The sequence below is a fragment of the Daktulosphaira vitifoliae genome, unplaced genomic scaffold, assembly GCF_025091365.1.
Source record: "Daktulosphaira vitifoliae isolate Bord-2020 unplaced genomic scaffold, ASM2509136v1 Scaffold_4, whole genome shotgun sequence".
NCBI classification, from domain to species: Eukaryota; Metazoa; Arthropoda; class Insecta; order Hemiptera; family Phylloxeridae; genus Daktulosphaira; species Daktulosphaira vitifoliae.
Window position 1 is genome coordinate 10,308,574 of NW_026099575.1, and position 26,082 is coordinate 10,334,655.

Below are 26,082 nucleotides of genomic sequence, written 5' to 3' on the forward strand. Positions count from 1 at the left end.
TTAAAATGTATAAATATATATTACATTCTTATAATTACAATAATGTAAACAGTAATATTACTTAATAAGTGAGTAAAGATAAATAATTTATATGTATTTGATAAGATTATCGAATAAATTATCCAGACATGAAACCTCCATCCACGTACAGATTAAGACCATTCACCATTTTTGCGTAGTCACTCAACAAAAATATCGTTGCGTCTGCGATATCATCAGGCACTATAAAAATAATTTTTATTTTTTATTCGTTAGATGTTCATATGATTATTATTAGTCTTTTAAATATTTTTATCAAGAATTAATGTTTTTATTTAATACAACTTTAAGCAATTATTATAGTTTAATAGTCTTAAAAAAATTGTATAATACTTTGATAAGATATGAGTATTAACTATTTAGTATTTTATTTTTATTTCTACATACTAGCGAATCTTCCTAATGGTATTCTATCCATAATAGGTTTTGATTTTGCAGGATCAGACCACGCCTTCATTCCCATTTTAGTTAATACCACTGTTGGGCAAACATTATTGGTTCTTATTCCTTTAGGTCCAAATTCAATAGCCATTGTTCTGGTAATTTGATTTACGGCCCCTTTCGATGCACAATAAGATACATGGTCGGGAACAACTCTCTAAAAGTGATTGAAATAAATTTTAACTTGTTGAAATGATTGAACTTGTTAATTGAACGAACATTCATATTTATATTGTAACAAATTCGATTATGAAATTGCATAAATTAATGGAACGACACGTTACGAAACACGAAGATTACAAGGTAGCATCTTGTGCTAAATTTCATGCTGAAACAAGTTGATCGCAATTAACTAGACAATTAAACACTCAGACATTTCACATAATCAAGTTCTATTATTTTTATTTATTTTTGTAAATCACATTGTTATGTGGGCCGACCCCAAGTAGTTGAGATTAAGACGAGGAATAAGAATGTATTATAATGTGCTGCATATTTATAACATTTTAAATATCACAATATTCTTTATTAACAACAACAAAAAATTATTTACGGAACGATTTATAGTTTTTTAGAATCTTAAGTACTTTCGAGACTTACTTCAGAAATAGTCGATGACACATTTACAATAGATCCTTTAATTCCTGCGTCAATCATATTTTTCACTACTGCTTGACTAATTCTGATCATTCCCCTAGCATTGACATTGATTGTACTAAAAAATGTTTATGAATTAATGCAAAACGTGAAAAAGGTGCTAACGCTGAATTAAAAAAAATATACTATGACAAACGCATACATACTCTTCCCAACCGTCTTTCGATAATTCTAAAAATGGCTCTATATGAGCTACTCCGGCATTGTTCACTAATCCATGTACCGGTCCAATTTCTGAAGTTAATTTGTAAGCCAAATTCCAATCTGATACGTCTAAAACAACATGCTTAACCTTACTACTTTCTGGTGGCAAGTTTTCTGGATCTCTACCGATAGCAAAAACATATGAATTAAGATCTATAAGCCTTTCTGCAATTACTTTTCCCATACCTATAAAAATACACTTATAAATAAAAGAATACTCTCTATGATGTTTAAAATACTTACCGGCGCTAGCTCCTGTCACGACAAAACGTTTATCCTTAAAATAGTCTTCCATTCTAGAATGTTTTTGTGACATTCTTCTAGATAGAGTCTCTACCAATATGTAACGGCTGCTTATTGTCGTACTTAACTTACAGATAGAGCTAAACATTGTAGTTGTTAATGATTATATTTTTTTTAATCTGAAAAAATGTAACATTTTTTCTAATTTATTTACATAGAAAACATTACTTTTAAAACATTTAAAAGTTTTATTTATCATCAAATAATTATTCTTAAAAATGTTCAGTACGAAGCTTAAAATGTTCAAAATGACTATTCGATCATAGCTAACACATATTACTTTTCGATTAAATTATACACATTTCAAATAATGAACTATATAAAGTTTCGAACTAGTGTTTTGTGATTTGATATTTTAACTTATTTATTAGGATGTTTAAAACATTAAAATACGTAAATAGATTTCACTCGAAATTTCAGTACAATAATTAAAATGGTTCTCTCGCATACAATTAAATTGTATTTTACTAGCCTTCACAATAATCTACTAATTATTATAAATTAACTAAACTTACATTCCAATTCAAATTTTAATCTAATTTAATTAAGTTTCTATTCGATGAAAATAGATAGCTCAAAAATTAAAGAGAAACACGAGGTCATTTTCTAATAGGTAGGATCTTAAATTTATACTTGTATAATAGAAGATTCATGATCTTTATACATGAGTGCGGTTTGAATATCGTTCCTAAGATGTTAGACAGTGGGTAATATAAAACATCGACCCTTGACCAAACTTCTACAAACTTCTAATTCTCAGGAGATTATTAGACACGGGCGATTTGTCCAAAAAGTCAGAGTCAGATCACAGGTCATGGTTTATACGACATTGAATACTCGAACAAATGTATCGTTTGTTGTTTTTAATACCTATCCGGTTCGTATAAAATAGCCTGTAGTGAAACCCATAATTTGCATAAGATATTTACATAGAAGATGGGAACAATAGTGTCTACGGTACAATAACAGTTGGTTACTAACATTATAATTATTACGAATTTCTATTATAATGAGAAATATTATTGATGTTATATTTTACAATGCGCCACACAAATTTAATGGTAATATGGTAAACTTGATAATATGAATTGCAACGAACATCAATCATTCAACATAATCATTTCTGATAAAAAATAGTAAACAAAATGTAACGGTTTAATTTAAAATAAAACTCAATTAAATATTCTGGAGGTGTTTAAAAATTCTTTTAAGATGTCAAAAATAATAATATAATTTAATAACATTAAAGAACGGAATGATCAAAAAGTATTAAATAATTGAAGATACGGTAAGAAGAAATTAATTGTACTTTTATTTAATGTGATTTTATAGCAGATCTCGTATTTTATTTAAAACAGTACACAAGATTAAAACTGACACCATTAATATCGTAAATTCAACATTAACTCGGAATTTCCTTTTACTATATTGTACGAAGAGTATTTCCATTAAAATATATAATTATTCCTTGTATTTAATGACTGTTAAATTACTAATTAAGTATACAAACAGAATATTAACGAAAAATTCAATACACAAGTACAATCACAAAATATATTTTTTTATTTAATTTACCAGACATATTCAACAATGATCAAATGCAATATACAAATATTAATTTAATAATAATTCTGTATTTTAAAGTTTAATTATAAGTAAAATGAAATTCAATTGATTATTATATACGCTAAGACACATAATAGAAATAATTGTATAATATAAAGTATATAAAGTACTAAGTATAATTGATAATTACGAGGATAGACTGAGTAGTAATGATTTTTAACGTATAAAATGTCTGGAATATACAGATAATAAAAACACTTATAGAAAATTAAACAATCTTTAATAATCAATGATTACTTTTCAACATAACTACCCCCTATATTGATATATTTTCGTTAACGTTTTACAAGTTTTTTGAAAGAACGTTAAAATAAAATAATTATATTGACCAATATACTATCATTAACTTTATCATTAAATTTTTCATTAAGATAAAATTTTATACACATAAGATTTTAATGTTTTTTATCTTAATTTTCTCCAAGTAAATCTTCATTAATGCTGGTACTTGGCGCTAAATTCGGACTATAGAATGAATGTGAAAGAACGAGAAATCTAAGCAAATTAATAGCTTTCTTTGACATTTCTGATTTATTGTGGTGAAGCAAAAATCGATTATCATTTAATCGTAAAAATGTTTACTAAATGCCTTATTTTTATAGTTTTTAAATCTTTCTAAAGTCTATGTATAGTAAGTGAATTTAATTTTAGAAATCTTAAAAAAAATTGAGGCTTAACACAAACGGTAGTATATTTTATTAAGGTGAGTAATTTTATTTATACAGCTTTTAAAACCTGTAAAACGTTAGTGAAAATAAATCGATATTGAATATATTTATGTTTATTTATTTATTATTAACATTACGGGCAATAGCCCAAAAAATAGAGTATTTATTTGACAGCAAATTTATCACCTCAAAATTACCAAATAAACTTAAAAATATGAACATAATTTAACAAAAGTAAATTTAATAAAGAAATAAAAAATAAACGCAAAACATATTTTAATTAAGACAAGTACAAAATAAAAACATGATCAAAATTTAAATCTTAAATAGAATATCTAAATGACTACGAAAAGAGTGCAAAAAATCAGAGTCATTATTTGTTGTGCGCATTAGACGTGGAAGAGCCGAATGAAATACATAATTAGAAGAGAAAATGGGTAGTATTACGAGTTGAACGAAGAGCACCTGAAAATTCAATTTTAAAAGAAGGACAGGGGAATCAATCAAACCAGTTGTGAGTTTATAAAGGAAACGGATATTAGAATCATATATTTTTATTTCATTAAATTATACATTAGGAGGCATTACTTTACAGTCTCTTCTCGTATTTAATGATAAAAATATTAAATATGTTATATATTGTTAATTAAATTTTTATAAATTATTTATTTATTTATCTTTAACATCCTTTTGAAAAACTATTGGTTGGACGGAGTGATTTATACAATCATTATTTATGTAATGATTTTAAATAATAATTCGTAAATACTGATAAGAAATTTTTAATTCCATGCACATAAAATAACAATAATAGTTGACATTTTGATGAGGTAATATTAAAAAAAGGAAAAGTGTACTATTTTATTTATATAGAATAATCGAACAATAATGCACTTCTTAGAGATGAAATCAATCATTTTGCTGCCAAGTCAGACTATTCCATATAATTTAAAAGTTACAATAATGTATTGTATTGTTGAGTCTTACAGAAACTTTTTCAATTCATTTTGGGGTGTAGCTTTCAAATAATCTTATTCAAGTAAAAGTCTTAAAGTCCCATCTGATATATTCTTAAAATTGAGATCTAGAAAACTATTATAACAGTATTTTTTTTACTATTTCTGACATTTTTAAAGTTATAATGAACAACTAGAATTAAAAAATCAAACACATTAAATTAATGTCAAGAACATTATAATAATATGAAATATTTACAAGTATTTATGTTAATTTTATTACACTATAAATGTACAGTTGAATTTTTGTCAGATTTTTAATTAATAAAAACTCCTACAAAATATATTTACACATTTTTTAGTCATATTAAGCAATAAAACATAAAAATAATTTACGACTTTTAACGACACAATAATACTTGACTTTGCTAAATGAATCGTTACAAACTCTGATATTGAGAAAACTTTATTTAATTAACGAAATTAAATTCATTCCATACAACTTTGACCGTATAAGCCTGCCAAATGGTTTATCTATATGATACATTAGTTTTTCATTGTTTATTTTTACCCAGCCATTTCACAAAAAAACAATGTAAATATAAAATGATGCACCTGAATGCTACATAACAATAAAACTAATTTTATATACTACAATAATTGAAATCACATAAGTATATAATACTTATATGATTTTTAACTGACCATCATGCAATTGAACTAATGAAACCTAACTTAAAATCAATGAATCTATTTACATCATGACAAGTGATAACAATTAAATAGACAATCTGAAATACTATTATTAAGAAATAATTCAAAATACAGTTCACAAGATCATTTGTATTGTAGAAAATTTTATTTGATTAAGAAGCCGAATCTTATTAAGTTTTTTATGAATATTACTTAATTTATACAACATTAATATATAAGCTAAATAAGTAATAATAAATAAAAGATAAAATAATATACACAAATATGAAATAATTATTGCAGTTTTTATAACAATGATACTCTAAAAAAATTTTTAATTAAATAACTTAGGTTAATCTAAGATAATCTATGATACACTATACTCTTCACCAAAAGATGGTGTGGAATATAAAGCCCTTACAGATACATTTTTTAAAATTACTAGAAAATAGTGCCGTAGTAATGGAAAGGAAAACTGTCTAGATTCCAGATGTATTTTTAACAAGAGCACATTTTTTTTATAATTCCCAATTAAAAACTCCTAAAACATCTACACACTAAAGACATTTTGCTAGTTTACTCAATATATTTTAAAATTTTAATTAATAATGATAGTATAATTATAATAAAAAGTAAAGGTACCATAAAATAATAAAGCGAAAAAATGCAATATTTATTTAACTTCCAAAATCAATTGTTATTTTTAAATATTAAGTTTACATAACTTGAGTCAACCCTTATCTAAAAAATTAACTATACAACGCCATTTATTAATTATTTATTGACGATCGCAACAATTAATAACTTAAATTGATTCCATAATTACATAACATATAATTTTAGAGTCAACTTACTTTGTTAATTTTATCAACAAAGTAAACGATTATTTGCATCTTTAATCATAAAATGATGAAGTTAATAGAAATTTAAGTGATTTTAAGTAATATTTGAAAAATGTTAATACAGCATTTTTTGTTTGTCTCTTATTGAGAGCTCTTAATAGTTACATTTAAATTGAATTTGCTACATTGTTAATTACAACTAATATATTTTTACTCATAAAAATTGTTCATGAATTACCATAAAATAATGTATAATATAATAAAATTCTGCTCATATATTGACATACAAGTCTACAATTCAAGTCATAATGTTTACATAAATAGGAAAAAAAGCAGCTAATCTGAATGCTATTAATTTAAAGAGTCCTACAAAATTCTTCAAAAGTAGTATAATTTTTAACTAATCCTATACGCTTTTCATGAACAGACAAACATTACTTTTTAAATTATTTCTGCATATATAATATACATAAGATTACTATTTTAAATATATTTACAAATAAAAATTAATCAACATTTTTCACCTTGCATACATTTAAATATACTATAAACATACATTATCACATTTAACGTTGGACCAATAGCTGGAGAATTAAGGTAGAAATTTCCAATTAACAACCACTATTGTAAAGAATAAAAAAAAGTTGTGTGGTATAAAACTCTTATAGTTTCATTAAATCTTAAGATTTCCCGAACAATAATACGTGTTAATAGTTAAAAAAAACAAAAAATAATGGAACGAAAAATATTACTAGCATAAAGCCAATATTTTCATTGATGTCGCATTTTATTAAAGAGTTAAAAGAAGTTATTAAAGAAGTACATTGAACTTGATTTACAATTTAACTACCCATTGTTGCAACACTATTGAAAATGAATCGGAGTAAATCATATGGATTAAAAAGTGCCAAATTACTCAAATACAAACGATTTAACTTTATGTAAAACAACACGTAACCTTCCATAAGTTCCAAAGATTATGGTAATTTGAGTGTGCTGTACTCTCTATGAAGTCCTATACAGAGTATTGGCATAATAAGCATGAAGTTAATCCAATAGTTAAGCAAAAAGTATGCATTTGTGTCTCGTAGGGTTTTCACGTACGCGTTCTCTTTTAGTAGAATTCGCCGTACCTTTAAAAAACCTATTTAGTTGGTCAAAACATACGCATAACAATTCCCCAGTGACGTTGAAGGAGACAACCGAGCCCGCCGTGGATCCATTAGGGTGAGGACGTACCTAATACCTTTACATAGTTCCGTGGTGATGTGTCCCAGGCGTAAAGAGGTAGCGGTCGCGGCAGCGGTGCGCTTTTGATGGTACGCACGTGATAAGCTCCATTAAAGTCGTTCGACCTAAAAGACAATAATAAAACGAAAAAAGAGATAGAACTGACAAAAGCGCCTTTTCTTGGATTTTTTTTTTCTTCACGGCTCTCGGTATGTTTTTATTTTTTATTTACCCTATCCAGTGTACACACGATCAATGAACTGATAGTAAGGTGCCACGAGTTTTTGAACAATAACTTTGCGTTTTCAATATTTTTCATTGATGTCACTACGTTATCGAATATTCTTGTCTGCTTTCTTTTTATAATTCACTTCACTCCGCGGCTCTACTAAAATTGTCACTACTCTTTAAATGAATAGTAAGAAAGTACCATTTAATACTTTGAACAATTATTAAAAATTTACCTATTCGAAAACCTCAACAAATATACATTTTATAAAAATTATATTTATACGATATCTTCAAAATTTCACTGCATTACTAGCAACATTAGTTATTCGAAATAATATTTAGTGTAGTTCACTAATACTAATTAAAGCTCCTATACGATTAATAAATTGTCAACCTACATTCGTATTTGTTATTAAAACACATATTATGTGATAGATAATGTGCCGTATAGTTGTATCTAATAGTTCAAACACCAAAATGTGTAGAATAATGGTCATAAGGGGAATTGGTTTTATTACTCAAGTGTTTAACTAAATATGAATAGTATGGACTTAAAGTTGTTATATGATTAAAAACGTATCAAAAATACTTCCAATAAAACAAATATGTGTATGTTAGACAGAATTGAACAGATAACACATCACATAAAAAAATAAAACATTTGTAAAAAAAAAAAATTGTACTTATTTGAGTAAACAGTTTGTTTAATTGTTAATAGACTGAAAAATAGTAATGTAATTATTTATTAAATTAGTAATGTAAACAGATATTATTTAATCCAATTTATGTGAAATTAAAACTCAAAGTTGTGTAATATTATAGTAATAAATATTAACAATACACCTATTCTTTAAAAATTTTAATGGTTAAATTTTATAAATAGTTCACATTTGTGTGTATGATAAATATATTGATTTGGATTTGTAAATATATAAATCTACGAGTTATTACATTGATAGACTTTCGTGATATTAAATGCATTAAAATAAAGTTTCTACGTTTAAATAAAACAGAAAGTTAACAAGGAACTGTGAATAACGCTTGTTTACGTATTGTCTCAGTCAAATAAAAGCTCATCGGTTCATATGGCCAAGGAGAAGAAAATAATGGATAAACGAAAATTATAAACTAGTGTACCATGACTGATTATGCAAATGGTGAAGTTGTGTTTAGAATATTATGCTCAATTTCGGGCTAGGGGCGTAGACTTTAATCTCAGTTTTCCTCTTGGCTGATTCTCGTCTTTACTACGTGAACAAACTTGATAAAAAAAGACAATTTGTCTCGACACAAAAAGTTGATATAGATAGCTTGTACTCAAGTCATAAGAATACAAAAATAGATATTATTGTATTTGTGAGTGCAAAACATGAATGTATCGAGCAGTATTGACTTAATTAAAACAAATACTTCTTAGCTCAGTATATTTTAAATTACAAAACTTATAAATAATATTAAATGATAGTAAAAGATTCCGTTTTAATTTTTCACAATATAAATACAAATTTTTAATCCATTTTTCCAGACCAAATGTAATTTAAAAAATAAAAATAACACATAAAGCAGCACTGGATACACGTGGAAAATGTTTCCTTGCAAAAAAAAAAAAAAGAACAATTATAAAATATTGTATTTACTTTCGTATTATTAATAACCTACGGTTATGTATGTTTCTTCGTACTATCTAAATTAAAAAAATATATATATACCATAGGCAAAGACTTATTCGCGTTTGTATGAGTGTTTAAGCAATATCATTGACTCAGTGGTTTATTTTTTATATATATACATTTCTAGAATTATTTATTATACTATTTTTTTACAATTATTTTCTAAATATATCAATCAAACTATATTCCTAATCATAAGATCTACAATAAGATTTAATCTCAAAAGGAATAGACTAAAAACTTTTTTGTTCACTATCAAAAAGCTTATGGTCCAAGCAATAGGAACAAATAGGAGATTTGTTCGTTCTTTTTTTTTTTTTGTTTTTGTTATTGTATAAGTATACTAACAATGTATTTTTCTACCTCCTATTTTGGACATTTGATAGTGATTACTTATAAAGTACTTTTTATCCCCCTTTATTTGTCGTTTGAGAAAACTTTTGAGAATGTCCGAAAAACTTTTAGCTTAAAAGTGTAACTGAAACACAATCATATTGATTTTACATCAATTTACTATTCCCATTTTGTTCTTTGTAGTAATTAATGATAAAATTCTACAGATTATTAAATATTAATTATTTATAATGTTTAATTTTGTGTATGGTTAAGATTATGAACCGTGAAGTATAAGATATAACTCATTCTTAATTGCCAAATTTATTTGCAAATGTCTAGATTGATATTATTGATAAAATAAAATTCGTCAAATAACCTTATGTAAGATTAAAATATTTTTTTTTTTTTGGATTAGAATATACATATTTATTACAGAAAAATGTAATTTTGTACTTTTGTTATTCAATACTTCATTGGTTCTGAAACTGAAAGCAAAGCGTTAAATTCAAACAGTACCATAAACACAACAATATCATATCTAAAAAAAACTAAACTAAAATTTTGTTAGTATTTACATTGTTCATTAACGTTATGCGTAAGCTGTGACTTTCTTCTAAATCTAAGATTTCTGACCTTTCCGGTATAAATAAGTATATTATTATAAGCCGTCAAATATACAAAAGATACATAAATTAGCACATGTTGAGTTAATCTGTTCGGAGTATGTGCGCTACATAAAGTATGACGGACAGTCTTTTGACTTAATAAAAGTTTAAAATATTTTTATTCAAAATGAAACTGCGACATTAGTCATGCATACTAAAAACACATAAGAAACAAATAAAAAACTATGATCTTAGCTATTGAAATTAAAGTATACATTTTGTGTTCTCAAAGAAAAATAAAATTATCCACTCGTGAACCATTACTGAAGTTAATGCTTCTTATAAATCTAAATCTGTCAATAGGCCCACATAACTTATTGGATTGACTGACGCAGAGATATTATACTGTTGATAAACTATAATTTCTATATAGGGGTAAAAAAAAATACCTTTCATTTTTCAATGTGGACAACCAGTGAACAAAATTATATACACTTAACGTGTACAAATCGTGAAATCGTTTACAAGGGTACAAGAATTTTCAAATATACAGAATAATTCTTTTTTCATAAACCACTTATTTAATCGAAAAATAAAAATAATATTTAGACATTTTTTGTTTGATTTATTTTTGTTACACGTATTTCTTAATTTAACAATTAATTATTTTTATATTTATTCCTAATAACTTATAAAAGTGTAAAATTTATTTTTTCTAATATAAAAATACTGTATTATTGTCAAATTGAAAAAAGCATGTAACTAAAAGTAACCAAAAGACAAAATTATTAATATTATTTCATTTTTTTTGATTAAGTAGTTCATGATAAAATAATCATATTGTATATTGAGAAACAGTTCAATAATATTTCAATAAGAGGCATTGTGACTAGTCTCTTTCAATGTTATATACATTTCGGGTAAGTTACAAAAATGTCAGATTTTATTTTTTAAATTATCTCATGTCTACCAATAGGATGTGAATTATGACTTCCGGCCGGATTCTCAAAAGACGATTTCTTTTTTTATTACCTTCAAATCATTTGTAATGGAACACTTATAGATGATTAATGAATGTTATATAAAAGATCCATTTGTATCAGAGTTAACATATCGGAGTTTTATGTTTATATGAATTGATTTTACAGCAAAATGTCATTGAAAAGCCAACCAAATCGTTAAGTTTTAACAGTTTCATAACAAAAGATTAATTTAATATATATTTTTTAAATACCATCCTATTAATATAATAAAAATTAACTCAACTGTTGACTTTTAATTAAGCAAAATAATATTTCAAAACTACTACCAAGATAAAATATTGTTGACCTCTTAAAATATCTGTAGAATAATCAAGATTTTGTCATTAATTTGATTAAATAATTTTTTAATTTTGTGTTTCATTGTTTATATTAAGCTACTGTTTTTCTAAATTTTAACCGTACCTGAAAATATAGGTTATATCAAAGAAAATTTCACAGCCATATTTGGCAATTACTTACTGAACATATTATTCAGTCTAAATTCATTCCGAAATCATTTTTATTAGTGTTAATTTATATGCACTGGCTGAATTAATCAAAAGCATCGAAAATACTACAAATAAACTTAGTGTTCAATAATTCTAAAGTTACAAAATATAAATTTGTTTTCAATATTTAAGTACGTTTTCTTCGTGTTAAATCTGAAAACGGATTTATATATAACTTTATACAGACATGACGATACAAAAGGAATATTAAATATCAAACATGAGAAAAAGTACGCTTGTAAATAAAACAGACCCGTGTAGTAGTTCAGAAATAACTGTATAGGTAAAAGCAGATTAGGAAGTTTTTATTCAGAAAAATACTTGAAACGTTATATATTTAAACATTTTTCTAGACATGTAAAAGTTTTGTTTATATTTTAGTCTTAAAATCTTTTATTAATCGGTAAAATACGTAAAAACAAATACTGAATGTTCATTTTTTTGTGTTAAGTATACGTATTTTAGCATCTGATTTTGTATAATTTGGTATTCGACTTGTTCAAATTAAATTTTTACGTTGGTTCATATGATATGCAAAATTATTCTCTACAGCATACCTTCAACGTTGGTTTGCTCAATAGCGCTGAGCGCAGTAATATTACTCTTCAACGCACCGTAAACCACTCGAAAAACAGGTATATTAACCACAAACAAAAGTTTAAATCACATCCAAACCACATCACAGTAATTTAATACAATTCAAGTGTCGGAGAATGGTCGTATATATTATTTCTAGTAGCAAGTAGGTATAAATTTACCTGAAAAACGTGAAAATGAAGTATGTAGGCTTACTATCATCAGAGTTAAAGTCACGACCGTTAAAAATAAATTGTTGATAATTTATCAAACGCATAACAACTCGAAGCATAACATGAATAAAAAATACGAGACAGCAGTACGAAACAAGCATACCGCCCTCCTCCTTATTATTATATAAAAATACATAAAACACATAAAAATTCATGTTATTATTATATTTTCAACTCGGGTGGGTTCTATTTCCTCTAAGCACTCCTTACCTTGATTTGCGCCTGAAGGTAAATGTTTTTCAGAAAAAAAGATTATTATAAAAAATATTATTGCAAATATTTTTTTATTCAACAAGCGTTAAAAAAAATATACAAGGTTTTTAAAAATTCTATTACAAGATATCCTGATTTTTTTACCAAATTATATCAAATTGAAAACGTCAACAACTAAAATCTGAAACGGTATGGAATAGTTTTACTGATTTGTTGAGCTACATGTACGTATTTATACTACAACAAATAGTGTATCTAACAGTTTTAATAACTTTATTTTTAAACACCGTTGCGTTTAAAAACAAGCATTTTCTCTCGTAAAAAGAACGTTTGCAATATTGAAAAATTCCTTATAAAAACCGTCAGTCAATCAAGAGCGCAGACATTCCAGATTTTGATCGAAAAACTTGTTTCATAAAATGGGTAACACACAAGTGCCTGTGATTGAAACAAAATGATCAAATGTCACATTGTTTTTTTATTCCACCACGTCACGACAAATTTTCAAACGGATGCAAGAGGATATTGATTTTTTATTTTTTATTAGGCAAGCCTCCAGCACTAACAAAACCATACAGATACACATAAGCTCAAGCAACAATGCGAAATTCGACCTCTTTCATTCGTATTATATTTCGACACACGACAAACGTGAAAACGAGAAACCGTTTTTTCCAGTTGAAAACTTTTAGAAAAGAGTTGTTAAGTGTTAGACGGTTGAGGTTCAACGTACATTTACATAAAGCTTAGACCGCGAGCGATTCGATGCATTTATATTTCACCGACCAAAAGTTTTTTTCGCATAGAGGGGAGGCGTCAAGGGCTGTGCGGAATTTTGCTTGCAGGCAGGCATCGAATGGTGATGATATTTAATAAAATATACAACGAACGTTCTTTAGAACACTATACAGATATCTATAAACTATAGCCAGGTAATAATTGCCAATTTGATTACCCGATTGAGAAGTACAATTTATTGAAATAATAAATTGAAAACTGTAAATTTATATTGACACTTTCTATAAGCTTAACATCGGTCACGATAAACGTCAACTATAACCGACCGGCAAAATATTTATACAGATATTTTATTTAGGGACTTACTTCTGCATGTTAAATATTTGAACTAAAATTCGCCTCTCGACATAATGATCATTAAACTACACAATAATTTTATTAATATTTTGTTGGAAGAACAATGAATCTTTTAGTGAATTTAGTGAATTCTATAAATCTAAAGGTAGCAGATACCGGTGAAATTATGATTCAATTTTCTCCGATGGTATACCCAAACTAATTCAATAGAATTATACTGGAGAACAAAAAAAAAACATACTAAGTTACAGAGCTATAAATCCATCAAATATTCAGAGAAAATGTTTATATATGAAATTTCTTCCTTAAAAATATACGTTAGAATCATATGATATCATAATTTTTAAGATAAAAGTTTAATATTATAATTTGATTGTAAAAAAAGAACCAACTATAAATTAAAAAACTAAAATAAAATAAAGACCACGAAACAATAATTTTATGTGTACCTTAACTAATTCAATCATCTCAAAGTATTAAAAGCATTTAAATTTCTATCCACGATGAATAAAAGATTAAATTTTAAATAATCCATAGTATACCAAGTTAAAAATTTCATAAAAAGTTTACAGCAAAATTATATAAAAAAAGAATGATAAAAGTTGAACTGAAAAAATAATTAGGAAAAAATCTACCACGAGCGTTTTTAACAGTTTATGAAGTCAAATGAAAAATCATAAGAAATTCTTTATTTATATAATGACATTTATATATGATAAAAATAACGAAAAAAACATTTTCAGGATTTACTTAAGTAAAATTTACATGTAGCCACAACCCAATTATCAAATATTAAATTGAGAAAAGTAATTGCAGTAATTTTAAATTGTATGGTAAATTATATAGAAGTTTAAATTTAATAGATTTTAAAATTTTTAATTTTATAACTATTAGGAGTTCCGGAACATTGTTAAAAATTGAATTGAAAAAAAAAATTTTTACAAGCGTGGGTAATCTCTTTCAAATCCTTTTCTGTACTTGGGCTATTTAATTGGATTTTCATAAAAAGCATACTAAAGAGAAGCTCATTATCGCTAGTATATTTATTTAAATTTCATTAGGATCAGTGTTCTTTAAAAAATTTATAGTAGTTTTAAAATTCATAAAAACATCTGAAATGACTAAACAAACTATGCATTTGTTGCTATTTTCCGTAAAAATAGGCTCATTTAGATTAAAATTAGATTTTTTTAACTACAAAATATCGGTCCAATGAGAGCTGAGAATTTTCATGGGCAAACAAAAAAAAACGCATACCATAGTAAAACCAATAACATCTCAGTTTCGCATCAAAGCTAAAAATTAAACAGATTTTATGGAATCTGTTTGGAATTGTCAAAAAATGTTTGGATTAAATTAACACTAGTTGAACGCCATTCAATAGGATTGTACGGTTATGATTGCTGGAAAATTATTTTACAACCGTTTTGTTCCACTGAAATCCGTCCCAAAGCTTATCGCGTAAGCGTTTTCACCGTAAATTATGAAAAAACAGCGTCGAGCAACGCCGTCACTCATCTCTCAAGTACTATTGTTTGCTAAGGTAGTCATGGAAATTCACTACTTTCGTCGTTAACTAGAAAAATTATCGCTACAGTCGGCCGGGTTCGTCTCTCTGGGGTACTATAGAAAACAAGCAAAACCAACCGGCTATGACTACGATGATTAGATGTGTGCAAAATGGAAACTATCGACATGTCGCAGTGCACGTTGTTGTCTAGATGGTTGGTTAGTGATAAAACTTCTTGTGGTTTTCTTTGAGAGACAATGAACTTAACACTTGTCAACTAACAAAGAAAACAGAAAACAAGCGCCATCGAAATATATGCACTTGTGAGCGAAATAGCGATCACAGACAAACCGAGATGGAAAATTCCATTGGGTAATCTAATACCCTTTGGCAAGTTTCAACCTTTTTGTGAACAACACAACCCACCTTCGGGCAACCATTGCTATACACACTACCGTCGGTTAGGGTTCATACATTATCAGTATTTTCATACTCGCACAACCTCTTTGACACATTTGGACTGTTGGAATCCTTTATGCATAAATACTGGTTAGATAATTAATTAATTACAAAACATAAAACACCTACTTAGAATCGTCGATATTTTAATGTATTCAATAACACCTACAAATAACAAGAATAAATTAAACTTATCATTACCATAATATAGGGTGCAAAGTTACACCGCAATATACTAAAATAAAAAAATACCTTGTATATTATTTTCAGTGAAATAAGTCAATATTGTTCGAGTATAATAAGTGATTTTACCTTTTTATATGTCTTGAATAGTATTTATTAATGTCCTGAGTTTTTAGAGAACCTTACTTTTTAGGTACCGCATTAATACTAGATCTTTTAATTTGTCGTATATAAAACTTTATCGTGTTAATTATATTAATAATTCACCAGTCATAGGTTTTATGTCTAATTTTAATAAATATAATATTGGGTTGTTTAAAAACCCTAATGTTAATATATATAATGTTAATTTAAAAATTATCTTAAATAAAAACGGTAGCACAGTGGGGTCGCGGCATAGTAGAGACATTGCATAGTAGGGTCCAGTATAGATTTAATCTGACAGTGATTAAAATCACTATCATAAGAAACGCTTCGATGCAAATCTGTAGATAGTGTTTAATTTTAAAAAATTGATGGATAATTGCAAAAGCAACATCAACTTCTATTAAAATAAAATACAAAACCCATAATTATCATACAAAAATAGTATATTTTTCAATATGGTAGCCATTTGNTTAATTGGTTCATTTAATTGTATTATTTTATATCATATGTATTTATCTTAACTTTGTGTAATTAATAATATGCTATCAATTATATGTTTATTGTTTAATGTTTATGGTGGGCTTGTCTCGTAAAATATACAAATAAATAAATAAAATAATTAAGCATGGTGTATGGTGAGCTTGACTATGTCAGTCAACAATAATATCTATCGTTTCTATTAATTTTTTTGATCAATTTTCTTAATGTGCGATGATATATTTAAAATTCAAAGTTGCCCTATTTTACAATATTTTTATAAAATAATAATATCAAATCAGAGTAATTTAATAGTAAAGGTGAAATGAAGAAACATAAGACATTATTTCGTTCGTATTGCTTAAAATGTAAATACTTAATAACTAATTATCATCTATTCCATTAAATAATTGACAATTACTTAATTGAAAACAACACTGTTAAACAACTTATTTCATAAATAAGTGATATATTTTTTTATTAAACCTCTCTACTACTACACTACGTTATAACAGATCAAAAAAGCGTTTTCTTGTTGAACTGTTATAAAATACAGCATTATCTCTTGACAAAAAAGGTTTTATGAAGTAAAAAATGATAATGCTTAAAGGCGACACAAAGTACAATAGCCACGTGTGACTTTGTTTTGATGCGAAAATAGGTCGAAATTGGAGAAAAATGTAAGAAAACAGACGAAATAAAATCTGAAGAATGATAAATAAAAAGAAGAGGTAACCAGTAACAAGTAAAGAGAATTCACCAAATTCAATAGGTACTTCATTTGAAATATTTAAATATACATTTATATATGTACACCCTTCGATATACAGTGTGTATATTATACACAAAGATATACAGATTATTGATTTTGAAAAAGAATAATATATGATATAATTTACTCCAAATAAAATTGTAACTTTTATCATGTATAGACTACAACACAAGAGAAAATTTATTTTTACCTTATCCTCTTATCTAAAATCTTAATAATTGCTTAATAATTTTCTTACTCATATGTATATTACTAACGTTCATAAAAGAAATATGTACAACCAAGAAATTAAGTCAGATTTTTACAAACTTCAAAATCTTGTGGTAAATAAAAAAAAATTTAATTTAAATTTTGTTTGAAAAAAAGATAATTAAATCAGATTTTATATAAGATATTAATCACATTGACTCTATTTCAATGTGTAACAGATATTATGACTTAAGCACAGAAAAATGTAAGCAAGAATACCTCTACAAAACTTTTTTCTTTAATTTCCTTATAAAATATGAAAACTAGAAAAATACTAAATAAACATTTAGAAAAAACCTACCAAGTAAATATAAAACATAAAGTTTAAGAAAATATAAGTTGAATAAAATATTTATTAGTTAAAAAGAAGGTAAACTTTTATTTAGAAATCTGCTCCCTTATCAAAAGAATAGATTTTGTTAGAGTTTAGTGCGAATAATATGTATTAACCAATAGAAGTAAAATCAAATAGCATTCACCAAACAGCTCCAAAAATTAATAATACAAAAATTTATTAAAATACAATTTTTTTAAAATGGATATAATTCAAAAAACAATTCCTTACCAAATTGACCACTAAAAATAATAACTGTATAACTAAAAAGTTTATTTAATTGATACAATACAAAAAATTACGATACTAACCTAATCTCTTACAAATGATCAAATATTTAGTATATGATTTACTAACAAAAAATATTTATGTAAAATACAAATGTTGAAACAATTATTAACTTTTTTTATCTAAGCAACACTTATGTTTTATAAAAAAGAAATCTATGATATTTATTAAGTAATAATAGATTATGTCTTACTATAAAACTATAAATCTTAGGTTTTACATTTTTCAATACCAATTTTTGCTCAGTTCTTATAGAGCTTAATTTTTATTTAATGTTAGTAGATTTATTAAGTTTAATTTTTAGTATCCCTTAAGTTATAAAATTTTATGAATTGTATTAAGTTAAGGATTAAAATAATAAATTCTCATAAACCAATTAATTGATAAGTAGGAATATATATTTATTTATTTTTATTTTCTTTCTTGTACAAATATTAATGTATAACCATTGATCATAAATAATATAGTATTAACAATCACTTTTAAAATAGATTACCTATAATGTCATAATCTAAATTAGTTATTAAAAAATAATTTACCAGCAAGATGTTATTCACTCACAAATTCAATTATGTGGATTATAGGGTTTAACTATGAGGTATCCAACCGTAGAGAACTTAATTATTATTTTTATATTTATGTATTCTAAAATGCAAGTAATTTATTGAGAAAATTTACAATAAAAAATAAATATATATTTTTAATTAACACACAATATATGTTTTTTGTAGTATTGAAATAATTATAAAGTAACACGATTATATAAATTAGAAATTAATATCATATGTTATACTATTTTAAATTAATTGACAAAAGTTTCAAAAATAATATATAACTTATGGTTTAGTTTTTTTTCGATATTTCTTATCATCAAGGCTCATATGATAAGCATGGTGTTTAGAAACATAGGGAAACCACAGAATAGATTAAACCAGAATGGACACTGATAAAAAAATTACATGTATTCTTATGGGAGTACGGTAATTTTGAGCTTATGTCGCTCAGTGTTACCATAAAAACAATAAAATAAATAATTATATGCATATAATTCATTGTACTGTACAATAATTGTACATCGGCGGTTGATTTGAACTCTAAATGTATTATTTACATGCTAATTATTTTAGAAAATTTGCATAGTAAATTTTTTGGATTTATTTTATTATTATTTCTAAACATATAACACCATTTTAAAACTTTCAATTAATGTTTTCATTATGTGTAATTAGTTTGTTTAATATATTTTTTATTTTATGTATATTTAATAAAGACTTATTTAGGAAAAAAAAATTATTCAATATCCACATAATATTAAATTTATTTAAAACATATATTACAATAATTTACAAATATCATATACATAAATAAATAATTTATAGATGAGTTAAAATAGACAATTTCCTATTTTTAATTTTTTTCTTAGACATTAAATTTTTATTTAAAAGTTTTATAGCTGTAAATATTCTAAATCTTGTAAACAAATTAATTAAATACAATTTATCAAAACATTTACAAGGGTGGTTAAAAGGTACATTACAAAAATATTTTTTTAATTCGGCTCCAACTCCATCTACAATAGCAAGTGTGGAAAAGTTATTAATAAAAATATTTTCTAATTCATTAATACCAATATTTACCATATATTTTTCATATTTACCAATAAACCATGTTTATAAACATTGTGTTTACAAACAAACCATTAATAATGGTGTTGAACAATGTGACCGTATGTAAAGAAAAAAGGGAATACATTTTTTTTTCTTAAGTGGCTACACTGAGCGACATAAGCTTGTTATCAGCAAAAACTAAGAGTGTCACTTCTGGTTTTATCTATTCTGTGGGGAAACCACCAATATTTTGTTTTTGAGTTATTCCATAAGTATATTATATTATATGGGTTGCGGAGATTGCCACGAACTGATAATGCTCCGACATTCATATACTCCTACACTGTAAAAAAATCCTCCGAATACATTTACTCCGACAACAATTACTACGAATACGTGGTTACAAAAATTTAGATTTTACTACGACGATGAATACTCCGAATAAGACTATTAATTGATTGCTCCGAATGAAATTTGATCCAAATATCGATTATTCGCGAAATCAATTAAAAAATTATGAAATTTCGGATTAGATGAGTATCGTAGCAATATATTAACCGATGGAAAAGTATAACCCTTATCACTAATTAATAAATATTAATTAATATAATAAAATAACGTTATAATTGATTACTGTCTATTAACGAATAATTATTACAATAAAGGTCCTCGAAATGTATCCGACTGTTGATAAAATAAGTACATAAAGGTAAGGAAGAGGGTTTTGAACTAGAACAACCCCAGTTATATAACTGGTGTGAGCCCTTAAATTTTTTTTGGATTGGAAAGAAGAGCGATTCCAATTTTCGGACGTAAAATCTTTTTTGCCTCTCCTTGTTAGTGCCTATTATTATAACAATTCATTAGTTTAGTTAAAATATAGGGGTACGTGTCACTGATGATAGGATTCGTAATTAAACTAGCTATTATTATTATTATTATTAACACTACACTATTATTATTCGTCTATACTTAAGCGAATAATTTTTCATTTCTATTTTAAATATTAGAAAAAACTCTGTGTACACGATAAAAGACAATTTATTTTGTGCGTTTGAGAAGAGATAAAGATTTACACATTAAAATCTAGACTAAATATAATCTTAAATTAAATTAATAAAATATGTTTACTAATAGTAGTGATGATACACAAGTTATAACATAAAATAAACTAAATGGACTAGACATCTTTGTTACTTTATTAATAACAAAGAAAAATGTATTAAATGTTAGTTTACAAGTGATAAGTACATATTTTAAAGGGGAATAACAATTATTTAATATTATTAATGTTTAACTACTGATAAATAAAATATCAAAGAAAAACACTTATGAAAAATAATGGAGTGCAATGTTAAAAATACGTGAAGTCTAATTTTATAACAATTTCATTGTAATTATTATTAAAAAAAGGAAAGGCTATTCAGATTTTTTTTCAAGGAAATATCAAACTGATTTCAATAAATTTACATTAGATTTTAAAGAAAAAGAACATTAAATAAATAATTTTTTACTCCTTAATATTTTTAACTTTTCTTTGAGTACCACAGGAGATTATAATGGTTTTACTAATAATTTAACATTGATTATAAAATTCATGTCACAAAATTAAAATTGTTTAAAGTTGAGTTAATATATTTTTACTTTTAGACGACACACAGAATTTTTAAATAAGAAAAAATTATTTCTACTTATATATAACCAAAACTTACTCATTCTTAGCATAACTTATATTAGAACTTGTAGCAAAACTTACACAGTTTAATATTATTTTCATTTTTTTGTATAAAAGTTAAAGATTATTTTAGTAATTAATTTTCAATTAAAATTGCTGAAAAAAAAATTAATCATAATCCACTGAGTCAACACAAACCTATTGGAAGAAACTTCCAAAAAGTAATAAGACTAAAATAAGTGTATTCAACAATTACTGCATTGAAGTTAGATATACTATGTTTTTTTATACTTCGATATCATAATGCAGCACAGGAAAAAATTCAGTTATGTCTAAGAATGATGAGGCACACATGGCAGAAATTTCTTTTTTAACCTTGAGGTCCAGTCCTATTGCACTACATCCAAAATTATTGGATAGACCTCAAGAGTTCTCAGTTTATGGGTTCAGCATCCGAACAAATAATAAGATATTATTTTAACTCTTCCCGAAGACACTTATCCATATTATCAAATTAGACATAAAACACCCAATTTTATATTATACAAATATTAACAATTTTATGTTTATATTAGTCATTATTTTTTAATAATACACACTTATGAATTAAACACTAATAAAATTGCACATTACAATTTTTACAGCACATATTTGTTAATAGAAAAATTAGTTTTCAAATGGATCTCTTTAAATTCTCAAAGATAAAAATATATTCTAACAATAGAGAAAACTTTTTCAAAAATGTACATTTATATTAAAAACTATTAACTTTATGCTACTTAATGAAACACTATTATCATTCGAGTATTAATAACATTTGTCAAATGTGAAAAATTGTATCAGAAAATAATAAGCAATATGTATATTATTGTATAATAATTATAGTAGCAAATAAATGCTCATTTAATAGAACATTTTAATTTTAATTTTACAATATTATTAATAATAATATAATTAATTTAATAATGTAGTGTTTCTGTAGCCACGTGACCCTGACGTTGCAACATATACGATCGATGCGCCCTATTACTAATAATACAATAAAAATAAAAATATAACTTTCGATGCATAATCAAACTATTGATAATGTTGGAGTTTTTACAGTCTCATTTTTTAAATTTAATGTCGGAGTAAAATCCGTCGTAATTTTGGTAACCTGTGGTATCAGATGGTCGGAGTACCATATGTTTGTCACAATGACTACTTTGTTAAATGTCGGACCATTATCAGTTCGTGGCAAAGGTGTTTTCCCATATTATATTACATTATATTCGAATTTTATTATGATAAAATTAGATGTAAAATTTAAAACATATTTCATAACACTCCTTTAATAAATTTCAAAAAAGATCTACATGAAGCTTACGAATGAACAGCTGTTTCTTTTTATACAAAATAATCATATTAAGGAATAGCTCATTAAAAGAAAAATAAAACTTGAAACTTAAAGTATGGATTTAAAACAGTTTTAAAACACTTACGTAGATTTTCATATTTAATATCAATTTGAAAAAAAATCTTAAGTGTCTTAAAAAAAAAAGTAATCAGACCAAGTAATGAGTGTTTTGCTATAAAAACTTTGTAACTACAAACATTTAAATTAGAATAAGTTATAATACCAAAATATTTTTATTCAAATGATTCTAAAAAAGTTAGTCAAAAAAATAGTAAATTAAAATAAATTGACACTTTAAAATTATAATTTTTTCTTGCAGTATATTTAAAAATGGGAATTTGAAAATACTCATTTAAAGTTTACAAATTTTGTATTTTTCTTTTCTTTTCGAAATAGAATGATTTTACACAAGCATATTTATTGTAAAATTAGCATTTGAACATTTATTTTTTAAATCGTCTTATGCACTCAAGCATTATTATTAAACGTTAGTGCTAATACGTTAAATTTTAACGTTTTACAAAATATAATGAGTAAAACTAACCAGAATAAAATCATTGTTTATAATATTATAACAATAATAATAATTTTATAATTAATAAAAACACTAAATGGAAATAAGTTCTTATATTCAATTTTACTACAATATCAATAGGACTAAATCTTGATAAGATTAATAGTAAACAATATTTTCTACAGAGATAAAATGTATTGTCTGCGGTTACGAAGCCCAGACGGTTTACTCATGATAATGGCCACTATTAATTTGGTTAGTTTGTTTTGCTAATAACTCATTAGAAAATTTTAATCTTCAGTGTAAGTACGGAAAACATATTACACTACAATGATTGTCATTTAAAACGCGCCATACTAATTATTCATAAAGTAGAAAACATCAATCAAAATGCAAACGACTTACATTATTTAGCTCGTAATTACCATAGAAAACGACTTCTAGAACTCTCGTAAAATACAAATTTTTCTGTGGTTTTCAATGGATTTTATACAGATGATAATTAAATATATGTGTAAAAAGACACATAAATAATCAACGTACAAGATGTAATATGTATTCTTTAGAATAATTTTAGTTGAAATATGATGAGTTTTTTTCATATCAGATGTTTTTGAGAAAACTAAGTGAATAGAGGCGTGTTAAAAAAGACGCGTAAATCATTATTATCATCAATACGTACTCGTTGCTGATTACAATATTAAAGCGGTTATAGGTGACTATCAAATAAAGAACACTTCAATGTAAATGTCAATGCCATTTAACGTCTGAACATAAAATTGTAGTACATTGTATTCTGATGAAAAGAGATATCGTTACAATTGGATGCCGTAAAAGACCGCGGTATATGGTTATAAAGTGAGGGTAATGGAAAGAGTCATTTCACAAAAAAGCTACGCAGAAATATCTAGTGATGAATATGTGAAAAGACACATTTGGGTGAATCTTCAAGTAAATCCCATTTCACGCGCAGATATTGTCCGAAAAAACTGTAAAAAAAAAAAAAATGTGACCATAACAGCAAAGTACATACATTTTTCAGTAATCTACTTTTAATTGTAAGAATAGATTCGGTTTCAACATTACAGACTATCTTATAAATACTATTTCTGCATACGTTAGCATGCCGTATTAAATTTTATATTGTATTATGTAATATGTTTAAAATAATGTAAAAATATAATATAAACATATCAAATATGATTATATTTAACAAAGCATAAAATAGTAATTCAAAAAAAATACAAACCACATGATATTATCCTTAAGTTAAAAGTATAACGTTTTTTGAATTTACCAAGAGTTATAATCTAAAATTGTTCCTTATCACTAAGGAAAATGAAACAAAATGTGATATTTATCTAGTGTTCAGTAAGTAAAGAAACGGGTTTCTATTGATTACATTGTTTGTAATAATTGACATGTTTTCTTGCTTACTGAACATTCTGTATATTTTTATAAAAATCTAGTAGTGTTCATTGAGTTAGTAAATGTAAACTAGAGATCGTCATAGAAATTTGTAAAAGTGTATTGATAGTTCTAAAAGACTTTTAAATACAATTTGACTTAATAATTAGTTTTTTGTATTATTAGTAATTATAACTTATTTTTAAATTTCATTGAAAATAATATCACCTTAAAACAAAAATGTTTTGGAGACAACAACACGCTTGTAAAATTATTTTTATTCTATTCAAGTGTATATTTTTACTTCTTAAGTGTTTAACACTAGAAAAATAATACAAAATATAAATGATTTGTTTGAATTTTATAAAAAAAAAAAGATTCGGAAATAAATATTGTGAGATTTTTTTTGAACTTTTAGTCTTTGAATCTTAATATGAATAAAAATACAACAAAATTAAGGATATGTTGAATATTTTTTTGAATTTTCAATTGAAAAATCGACATTTGATATAACGAATTTTATTTTGGTAATTTTTAGCAATTCTCTGACATAATTAAGTAATGAAAATGCTATTTAATACTTAAGCTCATCTAAAATAATATAATGATTCGACTCCATTGAAATTTACCAAAACTAGCTAACGTTTAAGTAAAGTAAAATGATATTATAAAATTTTATTTGAAAAACTTACCGAAAAAAAATTCAGTTTTAAGTAAGCAGCGCTTTGGTCTTAACCCCTGTCCGTAGTATCAATAAACGTTCACTTGAATGGCAGTTCAATCGCCAATGAGCCGAATGATTTCTATAAATGAGCACCTTTTTTTAATGTGGAAAATCACAATTTCTGTTATCGAATTGAAAGGCATATTGTAAATCAAAGCTGGTCGTAGAAGGATAGGTGTGATAAATAAAAA

General features: G+C 25.4%; 1 protein-coding gene across 2 annotated transcripts; it reads right to left on the bottom strand.

Moving 5' to 3' along the window:
• Window positions 1-26,082, bottom strand: LOC126905575 (L-xylulose reductase-like). 2 transcript variants are annotated; one of them, XM_050685411.1, is made up of 6 exons: window positions 25,860-26,082; window positions 1,585-1,763; window positions 1,284-1,527; window positions 1,081-1,195; window positions 427-637; window positions 1-222 (listed from the first exon to the last, which is right to left on the bottom strand). In XM_050685411.1, the coding sequence occupies exons 2-6, from the start codon at window positions 1,730-1,732 to the stop codon at window positions 119-121; spliced, it is 822 nt and encodes a 273-aa protein (XP_050541368.1). In that variant the 5' UTR covers window positions 1,733-1,763; window positions 25,860-26,082; the 3' UTR covers window positions 1-118. The 2 variants fall into 2 exon arrangements, with proteins under 2 accessions (XP_050541368.1, XP_050541370.1); XM_050685413.1 differs by lacking the exon at window positions 25,860-26,082 and adding an exon at window positions 19,108-19,272.